The sequence below is a fragment of the Chelon labrosus genome (genome assembly GCF_963514085.1).
Source record: "Chelon labrosus genome assembly, chromosome: 13".
Taxonomy (NCBI): Eukaryota; Metazoa; Chordata; class Actinopteri; order Mugiliformes; family Mugilidae; genus Chelon; species Chelon labrosus.
The window spans coordinates 29,907,260-29,919,607 of NC_140346.1; the positions used below are offsets into that span (position 1 = coordinate 29,907,260).

The window sequence follows — 12,348 nt, forward strand, 5'->3', positions numbered from 1 at the left end:
TGATAAAATCAGTAATTTATACTGAAGAATCGTTTCAGCCTGACAGACTAAACTCAGGGCTCAGTGCGCATGCGCTGAAGTGAAAGATGCTGGGGGGGGCTTCACGTCATCTGATAACTGTTTCCCATGATGCCCCGCTGCTGAGCCGCAGCCTCAGTGTTTACGCAGAGCAGCGGACGTGAAGGAGGACAGGGAGCACGGAGGACATCGACAGACAGAGGACAGGTGAGACAGGGGACAGAGCAGCACGCGCTCTCTGCTCCGTGCCTGAGCGCGAGGACAGTTTGACGAGAGCCACAGCATCACAGGCTTTTATTCTGAAGGGGCATCCCAGCCTCTCTTATTCTGGAAGATTGTTTTATTCTGAAAGGTTTCTGTACTAGTACCTGCAGTATCTTTACTGTGAAAGGACTGGAGTAGTACAGTGACATTACTGCAGTATTCTACCTGCAGCATCAGTGACAGCGAAGAGGACGGAGTACTGAGGTGTTAGCACAGGTGTTAGCACAGGTGTTAGCACAGATGTTCCTCAGCACAGGTGTTACTGATGTATTAGCACAGGTGTTAGCACAGGTGTTAGCACAGGTGTATCTTGTCAGTGTGACTTCCTGTTTCTCAGAGGTTTTCAGGTCAGAGGTCAGAGGTCAGAGGTCACAGCTCCATGTGGTCCTGACAGAAGATGAGACAACATGACTCTGGATTCATCGAGTCATGCAGCGCTTTGCCGGGGTCAGAGGTCAACCAGGTGAGCAAGGTCACATGTTCTCCACTGTCCAACCACAGTCCTCCTTGAGTCTTAGTGATTTGCGTTAACTGAAGTGCTGCTGTCAAGAGATTTTATTAATACTTATTAATACTATTGTTTTATTATTTTAGTAAAAATAATCAAATCATTTCAAAATAAAAGAAAAAAGTGAGACATCTGATTAATACCTGAGACTCAAACTTCAAAATAAACTCCCAATAAAAGACTGACCACAAAGCGGCGGTGTGTTTACGTAATGAAGCCCCGCCTCCGGCTGACGCTGAGCAGAATCCAGCCGTCTGATTGGCTGCGAGCCGAGCAATGCAGGAGATGGACCGTGAGTTCTGCACATGCTCAGTAGCTGCTCTTCTGCTGGTTGTGAGCATGCTCAGAACGGCGGCGCGTGAGTCCTGTTACCATGGTAACCTGCCTGAAAGCAGAGACAGGAGGTGTGAGGGACACAGGATGAGGGACACCAGCTGACCTGGTCTCCTGGATGTTTGCAGGTGTGCAGGGAGCATGGATCAGCTGGTTGTCATGGTAACAGGCCTCTGGAGGGCGGAGCTAAGGAGAAGGCCAGGTAACACACACATACACGCATCAGTCTGTCTGTCTGTGTTCGTGAGGACCGTCTCTGTAGCTGTCTGTCCTCAGGGTCAAAGGTCACCCCGTGGACGCCGCCGGTCTTCTGTCCTTCATGACCTTTCATTGGCTGACGCCGCTGGCCACGCACGTACAAAGGAAAGGACGGCTCCTATTGGACGATGTCTGGCCCTTGTCGCCGAGGGAGGGTTGTCGTGACAACAGCAGGAGGTGGGTGGAGTTAATGTCCACAAACGACCATATAAGTCCTCACATGTCCTCACGTGTCGTCATGTGTCCTCAGGCTGTGGATGCTGTGGGAGGACGAGCTGAGGTCAAAGGGCAGCAACGCGTCCATGTGGTCCGTGGTCTGGTCCTTCTGTCGGACACGTCTCCTGCTGTCCATCGTCTGTCTCACAGTCACTCAGCTGGCTGGGTTCAGTGGACCGGTGAGTCTGACTGTCCTGTTTGTCCAACCAGTCCTGTCTGTCCAACCTGTCCTAACCGTCCTGTCTTCGTCCTCCAGGCGTTCGTGGTCAAGCGTCTCCTGGAGTACACCCAGCAGGAGGAGTCTGATCTGGGCTACGGGCTGCTGCTGGTTCTGGGTCTGGTCACCACGGAGCTGGTCCGGTCCTGGTCTCTGGCTCTGACCTGGGCCCTGAACTACAGAACTGGAACTAGACTGAGAGGAGCCGTCCTCAGCCTGGCCTTCCACAAGGTCCTCCGCCTACGCAGCGTCAGGGACAAGTCCATGGGACAGGTGAGTTCACTGAGGGACACCTGAGAAAGGTTCTTAAGAGACAGTCCATAATCACTGGGTTTATGTCCCGTCCCCGTCCCCCTCCTCCTCCCCGTCCTCCCCCCAGCTGATCAACATGTGTTCCAGTGATGGTCAGAGGATGTTTGAGGCTGCAGCAGTGGGGGGTCTGTTAGCGGGGGGCCCCCTGGTGGCCGTCCTGGGCGTCGTCTACAACCTGTTCGTCCTGGGACCAACGTCTCTGCTGGGATCAGCTGTTTTCATCCTCTTCTACCCGACCATGGTCAGAAAAGTACACATCACCATGTACACATGGTAGTACATGTAGTACACTGATGGTACTGATGGTAGTATATGGTAGTATATGGTAGTATACTGATGGTAGTATATGGTAGTATATGGTAGTATATGGTAGTATACTGATGGTAGTATATGGTAGTATATGGTAGCATACTGATGGTAGTATATGGTAGTATATGGTAGTATACTGATGGTAGTATATGGTAGTATATGGTAGTATACTGATGGTAGTATATGGTAGTATACTGATGGTAGTATATGGTAGTATATGGTAGTATACTGATGGTAGTATATGGTAGTATATGGTAGTATACTGATGGTAGTATATGGTAGTATATGTAGTATACTGATGGTAGTATATGGTAGTATATGGTAGTATACTGATGGTAGTATATGGTAGTATATGGTAGTATACTGATGGTAGTATATGGTAGTATACTGATGGTAGTATATGGTAGTATATGGTAGTATGGTGATGGTAGTATATGGTAGTATACTGATGGTAGTATATGGTAGTATACTGATGGTAGTATACTGATGGTAGTATATGGTAGTATATGGTAGTATATGGTAGTATACTGATGGTAGTATATGGTAGTATACTGATGGTAGTATACTGATGGTAGTATATGGTAGTATATGGTAGTATACTGATGGTAGTATACTGATGGTAGTATATGGTAGTATATGGTAGTATACTGATGGTAGTATACTGATGGTAGTATATGGTAGTATATGGTAGTATACTGATGGTAGTATATGGTAGTATATGGTAGTATACTGATGGTAGTATATGGTAGTATACTGATGGTAGTATACTGATGGTAGTATATGGTAGTATATGGTAGTATACTGATGGTAGTATATGGTAGTATATGGTAGTATACTGATGGTAGTATATGGTAGTATATGGTAGTATACTGATGGTAGTATATGGTAGTATACTGATGGTAGTATATGTTGATGTGTGATCAGATGTTCAGCTCCAGACTGACGGCCTTCTTCAGGAGGAAGTGCGTAGCCGTCACTGATAGACGAGTTCAGAAGATGAACGAGATCCTCAGCAGCGTCAGGTTCATCAAGATGTACGCCTGGCTCAAGGCCTTCTCCCAGGACGTCCACCGTACGACCCCTCACCTGACACACTCACCTGGACGACCCGTCGCCACAGTAACGCTGATGCATAGTGACATGTTTTTTGTTTCCTCTAAGGGATCCGAGACGAGGAGCGCCAGATCCTGGAGCTTACCGGTTACTTCCAGAGCTTCACGGTGGGCGTGGCTCCCATCGTCATCGTCACTGCCAGCGTGGCAACGTTCTCCGCCCACATGTTGCTAGGATATGACCTGACAGCCGCCCAGGTATTTAGGAAGAGCATGAACACCTGACTAATCTCACAGTCTGTTAGCTGTTAGCATAGCTACAGTCTAACTGGCTAACATTGGTCTAAATGTTTCTGTTAGCTTGTTAGCTTGCTACAGCTCTTCATTGTACTCCATTTCACCATGGCTAGCCTGCTTGTTAGCCTGGTTGTTTACTAGCCTGTTAGCATAGCAGTACGACACGTTATTGCTTACTAGCTGGTTTTATTTCCTGTTGTCTGTCCAGGCCTTCACCGTGGTAACGGTGTTCAACGCCATGACCTTTGCCCTGAAGGTCACTCCCTTCTCGGTCAAGTCTCTGTCTGAGGCTTCAGTCGCCATGGAGAGATTCAAGGTCTGATACTGGCACCTGTTCACCTGTTCACCTGTTCACCTCTACACCTGTTCACCTGTTCACATCTACACCTGTTCACATCTACACCTGTTCATCCGTTCATCTGTTCACCTGTTCACATCTACACCTGTTCATCCGTTCATCTGTTCACCTGTTCACCTTTATACCTGTTCACCTCTACACCTGTTCACCTGTTCACCTCTACACCTGCTTACCTGTTCACCTGTTCACCTCTACACCTTTACACCTGTTCACCTGTTCACCTCTACACCTGTTCACCTCTACACCTCTACTAATGTTCATCTGTTCACCTCTGCACCTGTTCACCTGTTCACCTGTTCACCTGTTCACCTTTACACCTTTTCACCTGTTCACCTATACACCTGTTCACCTGTTCACCTCTACACCTGTTCACCTTTACACCTGTTCACCTGTTCACCTCTACACCTGTTCACCTGTTCATCTGTTCACCTCTACACCTGTTCGCCTGTTCATCTCTACACCTGTTCACCTGTTCACCTGTACACCTGTTCACCTCTACATCTGTTCACCTCTACACCTGTTCACCTGTACACCTGTTCACCTCTACACCTGTTCACCTGTTCACCTCTACACCTGTTCACCTGTTCACCTGTACACCTGTTCACCTCTACACCTGTTCGCCTGTTCACCTGTACACCTGTTCACCTCTACACCTGTTCGCCTGTACACCTGTTCGCCTGTACACCTGTTCACCTGTTCACCTCTACACCTGTTCACCTCTACACATCTACACCTGTTCGCCTGTTCACCTCTACACCTGTTCACCTGTACACCTGTTCACCTGTACACCTGTTCACCTGTTCACCTGTACACCTGTTCACCTCTACACATCTACACCTGTTCACCTCTACACCTGTTCACCTCTACACCTGTTCACCTCTACACCTCTACACCTCTACACCTCTACACCTCTACACCTGTTCACCTCTACACCTCTACACCTGTTCACCTCTACACCTGTTCACCTCTACACCTCTACTAATGTTCACCTGTTCACCTCTACACCTGTTCACCTCTACACCTGTTCACCTGTTCACCTCTACACCTGTTCACCTCTACACCTCTACTCATGTTCATCTGTTCACCTCTACACCTGTTCATCTGTTCATCTGTTCACCTCTACACCTGTTCACCTGTTCACCTCTACACCTTTACACCCATTCACCTGTTCACCTCTACACCTGTTCACCTCTACACCTGTTCACCTGTTCGCCTGTTCACCTGTTCACCACTACACCTGTTCACCTCTACACCTCTATTAATGTTCAACTGTTCACCTCTACATCTCTACACCTGTTCACCTGTTCACCTCTACACCTGTTCACCTCTACACCTGTTCACCTGTTCACCTGTTCACCTCTACACCTGTTCACCTGTTCACCTATACACCTCTTCACCTCTACACCTGTTCACCTGTTCACCTGTTCACCTCTACACCTCTTCACCTCTACACCTGTTCACCTGTTCACCTCTGCACCTGTTCACCTCTAAACCTGTTCACCTCTACACCTGTTCATCTGTTGATCTGTCCTCAGAGTCTCTTCTTGTTGCCGGAGGTGGACAGCTTCAGAGCATTGCCGAGCGATCCTCAGGTTGCCGTGGAGATGCATGGTGCCAGCTTGGCGTGGGACGGCGGAGGACAGACCATCCGGCTGAGTCCTCGTGTCCAAGCGGCTGGCAGACCCCGACTGTGGGACAGGTGAACTTTGATGTCTTTGGTGTCTGGTAGTGGACGTCTCTGGACACGTCCTCTGAGACCTGGTTTGTCTTGGTGTCCAGGTGCAGAGACTCAGGTGTCCCCAGCTCTCTACTCAGAGGACGAGGAGACGCAGCCTTGACTTCAGAGGAAGAGGACAGACAAGAGAAGACATGTCCTCCCCTCCTGTCCATCTCACCTGTCCCCCAGTGTCTGCAGAGCACCCTGCACTGCATCAACCTGAGTGTCCAGCAGGTAGATCCACCTCAGTTTCAAGCGATTTAACACCCAAGAAAGACTGAAGACAATCAGTCAGTCCTCTCTGTCTGTCTCTTTGTCCGTCTCTCTGTCCAGGGGACGCTTCTGGGTGTCTGTGGGAGTGTTGGCAGTGGAAAGACGTCCCTGATGTCGGCCATCTTAGGACAGGTGATGTTGTCTCTTTGTCTTGTCCTACCTGAGTCCTGCTGGGGGACACTATTCATCACTGATTGTTGTATTGACAGATGTCTGTCCTGGAGGGACACGTGGCAGTCAGAGGACGACTGGCCTATGTGGCTCAACAGGCCTGGATCCTGAACGCAACGCTGAGAGACAACATCCTGTTTGGACTGGACTACCAGGAGGACAGGTGAGACAAGGACAGGACAGGTGAGATGAGGACAGAACAGGTGAGATGAGGACAGGTGAGAACACAAGGAAAAGTGATGACCTGGTGTTGTCTTTGTCTCCAGGTATCAGTCCGTCCTCAGTGCCTGTTGTCTCAAACTGGACCTCGCCCTGCTGCCAAGTGCTGACCTGACAGAGGTGAAAAGACTTCCTGTGTCCTTCAGTTAGTGTGGACATGTCCAACACAGTTCAAGCACACCACAACATCTTTAATCGTCCCAGGGTCCTTTTACAGAAAGGCAGTGGGGACAAACGTTCAGTCTGTCCATTTTCTGATTCTTGACCCTGCTCTGAATCAGGAGAAAGAAGACAGTCCTGGTCCCTTTATGGGACAATTAAAGGACAGTTGGACTGGAGGCCAAGGTAGTGTCTTCTCTGGATCTTACCCAGAGTCCTCAACAAGGTTGGACACATGTCCCAGTGGGACGTGGACGTCGGGGAGGAAGTAGCTCCTCTGTGGCGTTGTCGGCGTGATGTCATGAAACGTTTGTGTTTGTCAGGTGGGAGAAGGCGGGGCCACCCTGAGCGGCGGCCAGCGGCAGCGAATCAGCTTGGCCCGAGCCCTGTACAGCGACCGGGACGTGTACGTCCTGGACGACCCGCTGAGCGCCCTGGACGCCCACGTGGCCAACCACGTCTTCCACCACGCCATCCAGCAACAGCTTCGCAACAAGACCGTCGTCTTCGTCACCCACCAGCTGCAGGTAAGCCCCTCCCTCTGGGACGCTACTGCTGGTGGTTACCATGGAGACAGTCCAGGTGTGTCTCTGTGTGCAGTACCTGGTGGACTGTGATGACGTCATCCTGATGAAGGAGGGGACAATAGTGGAGCGGGGTAACCATGGCAACCTGATGAAACTGAATGGAGACTACGCCGCTATGTTTAACCACTTCCAGCTGGGGGACACGTCCTACGTCGAGGTATCTCTCCGTCTCCGTCTCCGTCTCCATCTCTGTCCTTTGTCTCACTCTCTGTCTCTGTCCCTGTCTGTCAGGCATCCAGCAGGAAGTGTGGAGGTTCTCAGAAGAAACCATCAGACATTAAACCAGGATCAGAGAAGAAGAAGAAACTGGTCGTTAAAGACGACGGTAACAATTAAATTAAATTAAATTAAATTAAATTAAATTAAATTAAATTAAATTAAATTATTTGCTTCTATTCTGTTTCCTGATTTGCTCTGCTACCTTTCTGTGACCTTAAAGGGGAGGAGCAGCAGTATGGGGGCGTGGCCTGGCCTGTTTTTAGACACTACATGGCGGCGTGTGGTGGCTCCGCCTCCTGTCTGCTGATCCTGGTTCTCTTCATTCTCAATGTGGGAAGCTCCGCCTTCTGTCAGTGGTGGCTCAGCTTCTGGATCAACCAGGGCAGCGGGGTGAGCACCACCTAAACCTTTACCTCCACCTCCACCTCCACCTCCACCTTTGCTTCCAATGTCTCTTCTCTTTCCAGAACGCCACGGTAACTAAGGGCAACAGCTCAGCAGTGGGTGTCGGCATGAAGGACAATCCCATGATGCACCAGTATGCCGCCATTTATGCCTCGTCCATGGTCGTCATGCTGCTCTTCAAACTCCTCAGAGGGATTGTCTTTGTTAAGGTCAGGGCTGTCCTCCAGGCTTGTGTCCTCCAGACGTCCGTCCCTCAGACGTCTGTCCTCTGACATGTTGAACCTTTTTCAGGGAACCCTTCGCGCGTCCTCCACGCTTCACAACGAGCTCTTCCATAAGATCCTTCGCTGTCCCATGAAGTTCTTCGACATGACGCCCACAGGACGGATCTTGACCCGGTTCTCCAAGGACATGGATGAAGGTAGAGGACAGGACAGGACCGAGTGGACGGTGGTTGGAGGTTTGAATCCTGACTGACTTCCTGTGTATTTCCCTCCAGTCGACACTCGTCTGCCTTTCCAGGCGGAGATGTTCATCCAGAACGTCATCCTGGTCTTCTTCTGCCTCGTCGTCATCAGCGGTGTGTTCCCATGGTTCCTGGCGGCGGCGGGTTCTCTGGTCCTGGTCTTCGGGGCGCTTCACACCATCTCCAGGGTCTTCATCCGGGAACTGAAGCGTCTGGACAATCTGACCATGTCTCCCTTCATGTCCCACATCACCTCCAGCGTCCAGGGTCTGGCCACGCTGCAGGCCTACGGCAGGGTTCAGGACTTCCTCCACAGGTCAGAACCAGATGAGAACCACCCTGAAGTCCAGACAACCTCACCCTCAACAGCAGAATGCCCTTTGTGTTTTCAGGTACCAGGTTCTACTGGACCAGAACCAGGCTCCGTTCTACCTGTTCAGCTGTGCGATGCGCTGGCTGGCAGTTCGTTTGGACGTCATCAGCGTGGCTCTGATTAGCATCACGGCGCTGATGATGGTTCTGATGCACGGACAGATCCCCCCCGCCTACGCCGGCCTCGCCATCTCCTACGCCGTCCAGGTAACTTCACCTGAAGGTCGCTTGCAAAGACTACATGACCATAGTTTTATGTCTTCGGTCTAAACGTTCCATTAAGCATGTTGAACCTTTCTGTGAAGAGAACAAGAACCTGAAGAGATCGTCTCTCGTCAGTTAACAGGTCTGTTCCAGTTCACGGTTCGTTTGGCATCTGAGACTGAAGCTCGTTTCACGTCTGTGGAGAGAATCCATCACTACATCCAGGTACCAGGACCAGCAACATCTTTATGATAAATATATGCAACCTGTCTGAAACTGCAGTTCTGGTTCTGGTTCTGTGTCCCAGTCGCTGCCCCAGGAGGCACCAGCTCGGGTCAGAGGTCGGGCACCTCCGACCGACTGGCCCCAGGAGGGGGAGCTGGTGTTCAGGGAGGTGGAGATGAGGTACCAGGAGAACCTTCCTCTGGTCCTCAGCCGGATCTCCTGCACCATCCGGCCCAAGGAGAAGGTCGGCATCGTGGGCAGGACTGGATCAGGTGGGAGGAGAGTTCTGGGTCTTCAGAGGTTAAATAGTTCCTGTTTCTGTACAGGACAGTGTCTCTGTAGATGACAGCATGTCCATCTTGTCTGTCTCCAGGGAAGTCGTCTCTGGGCGTGGTCTTGTTCCGGTTGGTCGAGTGCTGTGGCGGCTCCATCCTGATCGACGGTGTTGACATCGGGGACATCGGACTGGCCGACCTCCGCAGCAAGTTGTCCATCATCCCTCAGGACCCGGTCCTGTTTAGGGGGACGGTCAGGTAGGACCACTAGAACTGCACCCGTGGACACTATGAATGTCTGTCAGACCTCAGATCAGATGAGTGGTTTTGTGTCCAGGTTCAATCTGGACCCGTTCCACCAGTACAACGAGGACCAGATCTGGGATGCTCTGCAGAGGAGTCACATGAAGGAGTCTGTGAGTCCAGAATATCAGATTCTTCTTCTTCACCCAAGACTATTATGTATATGACTACACACCTGTCCACTTGGCTGTCTGTCTGTCTGTCCACCTGTCTCTCAGGTGTCTCAGCTGCCCCTGAAGTTGGACTCTGAGGTAGTGGATAATGGAGACAACTTCTCTGTGGGAGAGAGACAGCTTCTATGTGTTGCCAGAGCTCTGCTGAGACAATGCAAGGTGAGAGACAGACAGGTTTATGTCCTTTCCCTCCTCCTGTGTCCTGTCCTCTGATTGGCCGGTTCTGGTCTCAGGTGCTCATCCTGGATGAGGCCACAGCAGCCATGGATGCTGAGACAGACGCTCTGATCCAGGAGACCATCAGGACCTCTTTCCAGGACTGCACCACCCTGACCATCGCCCACCGCCTCCACACCGTCCTCGCCTCTGATCGGATCATGGTGCTGAACCAGGGACAGGTACCGACCAATGGGAGCTCAGAACCTGGCCACATCCAACAGTGTTAGTTCTGTGAACAAACTCTAGAATAGTGTTGGACCAGTTCTGCAGTCCCTGTCTCTGTCTCTTTAGAGGACAGTGTCTCTGTAGTTCCTGTAGTTTTCCTGTAAGGACAGTGTCTCTGTAGTCCCTGTCTCTGTCTCTTTAGAGGACAGTGTCTCTGTCGTTCCTGTCTCTGTCTCTTTAGAGGACAGTGTCTCTGTAGCTCCTGTAGTTTTCCTGTAGAGGACAGTGTCTCTGTAGTCCCTGTCTCTGTCTCTTTAGAGGACAGTGTCTCTGTAGTTCCTGTAGTTTTCCTGTAGAGGACAGTGTCTCTGTAGCTCCTGTAGTTTTCCTGTAGAGGACAGTGTCTCTGTAGTCCCTGTCTCTGTCTCTGTAGAGGACAGTGTCTCTGTAGTTCCTGTCTCTGTTTTCAGGTGGTGGAGTTTGACAAACCATCCGTGCTTCTGGCCAATGAGAACTCTCGGTTGTGTTCGATGCTCGCTGCCGTGGAGAACAAGGTGTCAGTGCGAGGATGAGGATGAAGGGTTACCATGACGACGTCATCTTTACTGACATCACCATGTTCATCTTTGATATAAAGCTGCTCTTTGACCCGTTTATTGTGGTAAATGTTTTTATAGAACGCCATTTAACGTCCTGGATCTGTCCTCTGTGGTGACTTGGCAGCATGTGATTGGATGCTGGGAGAAGTGGGAGGGGTTAGAGAATGACGCTGTGTCAAAAAATAAATATTAATTTAAAATGTAATCTTTATTGTTACAATCATGAGAACATGAATCATGAGAACGTGCCTGGTTCAGTGCTGCCCCCAGAGGCCAAACACTGGAACTACACTTTAGTTTTGAACTATTCTGAGTTTGATGAGGGCGGCAGAGTGGCGAGGTGGTCAGCACTGATGCCTCACAGCCAGAAGGTCCCGGGTTCTCTCCAGGTTCTCCAGCTTCCTCCCACCGTCCAAAGACATGCTGGTTAGGTTCATTGGTGATTCTGTCTGTGTTAGCCCTGTGATAGACTGGAGACCTGTCCAGGGTGGACCCCCCTCTAGACCAATGACAGCTGGGATAGACTGGAGACCTGTCCAGGGTGGACCCCCCCCTCTAGACCAATGACAGCTGGGATAGACTGGAGACCTGTCCAGGGTGGACCCCCCTCTAGACCAATGACTGCTGGGATAGACTGGACCCCCCCCTCTAGACCAATGACAGCTGGGATAGACTGGAGACCTGTCCAGGGTGGACCCCCCTCTAGACCAATGACTGCTGGGATAGACTGGACCCCCCCCTCTAGACCAATGACAGCTGGGATAGACTGGAGACCTGTCCAGGGTGGACCCCCCCCCTCTAGACCAATGACTGCTGGGATAGACTGGACCCCCCCCTCTAGACCAATGACAGCTGGGATAGACTGGAGACCTGTCCAGGGTGGACCCCCCCTGTGGACCCCCCCTCTAGACCAATGACAGCTAGGATAGACTGGAGACCTGTCCAGGGTGGACCCCCCTCTAGACCAATGACTGCTGGGATTGACTGGACCCCCCCCTCTAGACCAATGACTGCTGGGATAGACTGGAGACCTGTCCAGGGTGGAGCCCCCTCTAGACCAATGACAGCTGGGATAGACTGGACCCCCCCCCTAGACCAATGACAGCTGGGATAGACTGGAGACCTGTCCAGGGTGGACCCCCCTCTAGACCAATGACTGCTGGGATAGACTGGAGACCTGTCCAGGGTGGACCCCCCCTCTAGACCAATGACAGCTGGGATAGACTGGAGACCTGTCCAGGGTGGACCCCCCCCTCTAGACCAATGACAGCTGGGATAGACTGGAGACCTGTCCAGGGTGGACCCCCCTCTAGACCAATGACTGCTGGGATAGACTGGACCCCCCCCTCTAGACCAATGACAGCTGGGATAGACTGGAGACCTGTCCAGGGTGGACCCCCCTCTAGACCAATGACTGCTGGGATAGACTGGACCCCCCCCTCTAGACCAATGACA

General features: G+C 51.2%; 1 protein-coding gene across 1 annotated transcript; it reads left to right on the forward strand.

The window, feature by feature from the left end:
• The first annotated feature begins 172 nt into the window (after positions 1–172).
• Positions 173–11,634, forward strand: abcc5 (ATP-binding cassette, sub-family C (CFTR/MRP), member 5). The gene is made up of 30 exons (XM_084559489.1): positions 173–225; positions 620–745; positions 1,252–1,325; positions 1,400–1,558; positions 1,632–1,776; positions 1,854–2,087; positions 2,194–2,367; positions 3,360–3,507; positions 3,597–3,745; positions 3,993–4,100; positions 5,678–5,841; positions 5,922–6,093; positions 6,193–6,264; positions 6,342–6,466; positions 6,570–6,642; positions 7,005–7,208; positions 7,282–7,425; positions 7,500–7,593; positions 7,708–7,877; positions 7,955–8,101; positions 8,184–8,313; positions 8,392–8,674; positions 8,751–8,937; positions 9,070–9,159; positions 9,242–9,431; positions 9,533–9,692; positions 9,772–9,850; positions 9,956–10,069; positions 10,144–10,308; positions 10,765–11,634. The coding sequence occupies exons 2-30, from the start codon at positions 680–682 to the stop codon at positions 10,864–10,866; spliced, it is 4,122 nt and encodes a 1,373-aa protein (XP_084415615.1). The 5' UTR covers positions 173–225; positions 620–679; the 3' UTR covers positions 10,867–11,634.
• Positions 11,635–12,348: the final 714 nt, after the last annotated feature.

Coding starts and splice junctions, on each gene's coding strand:
- abcc5 (XM_084559489.1), top strand. CDS start 680: ATGAGACAACATGACTCTGGATTCATCGAGTCATGCAGCGCTTTGCCG. Junction 1,777..1,853: donor TGGCTGGGTTCAGTGGACCG/GTGAGTCTGACT, acceptor TTCGTCCTCCAG/GCGTTCGTGGTCAAGCGTCT. Junction 7,426..7,499: donor GGGACACGTCCTACGTCGAG/GTATCTCTCCGT, acceptor CCTGTCTGTCAG/GCATCCAGCAGGAAGTGTGG.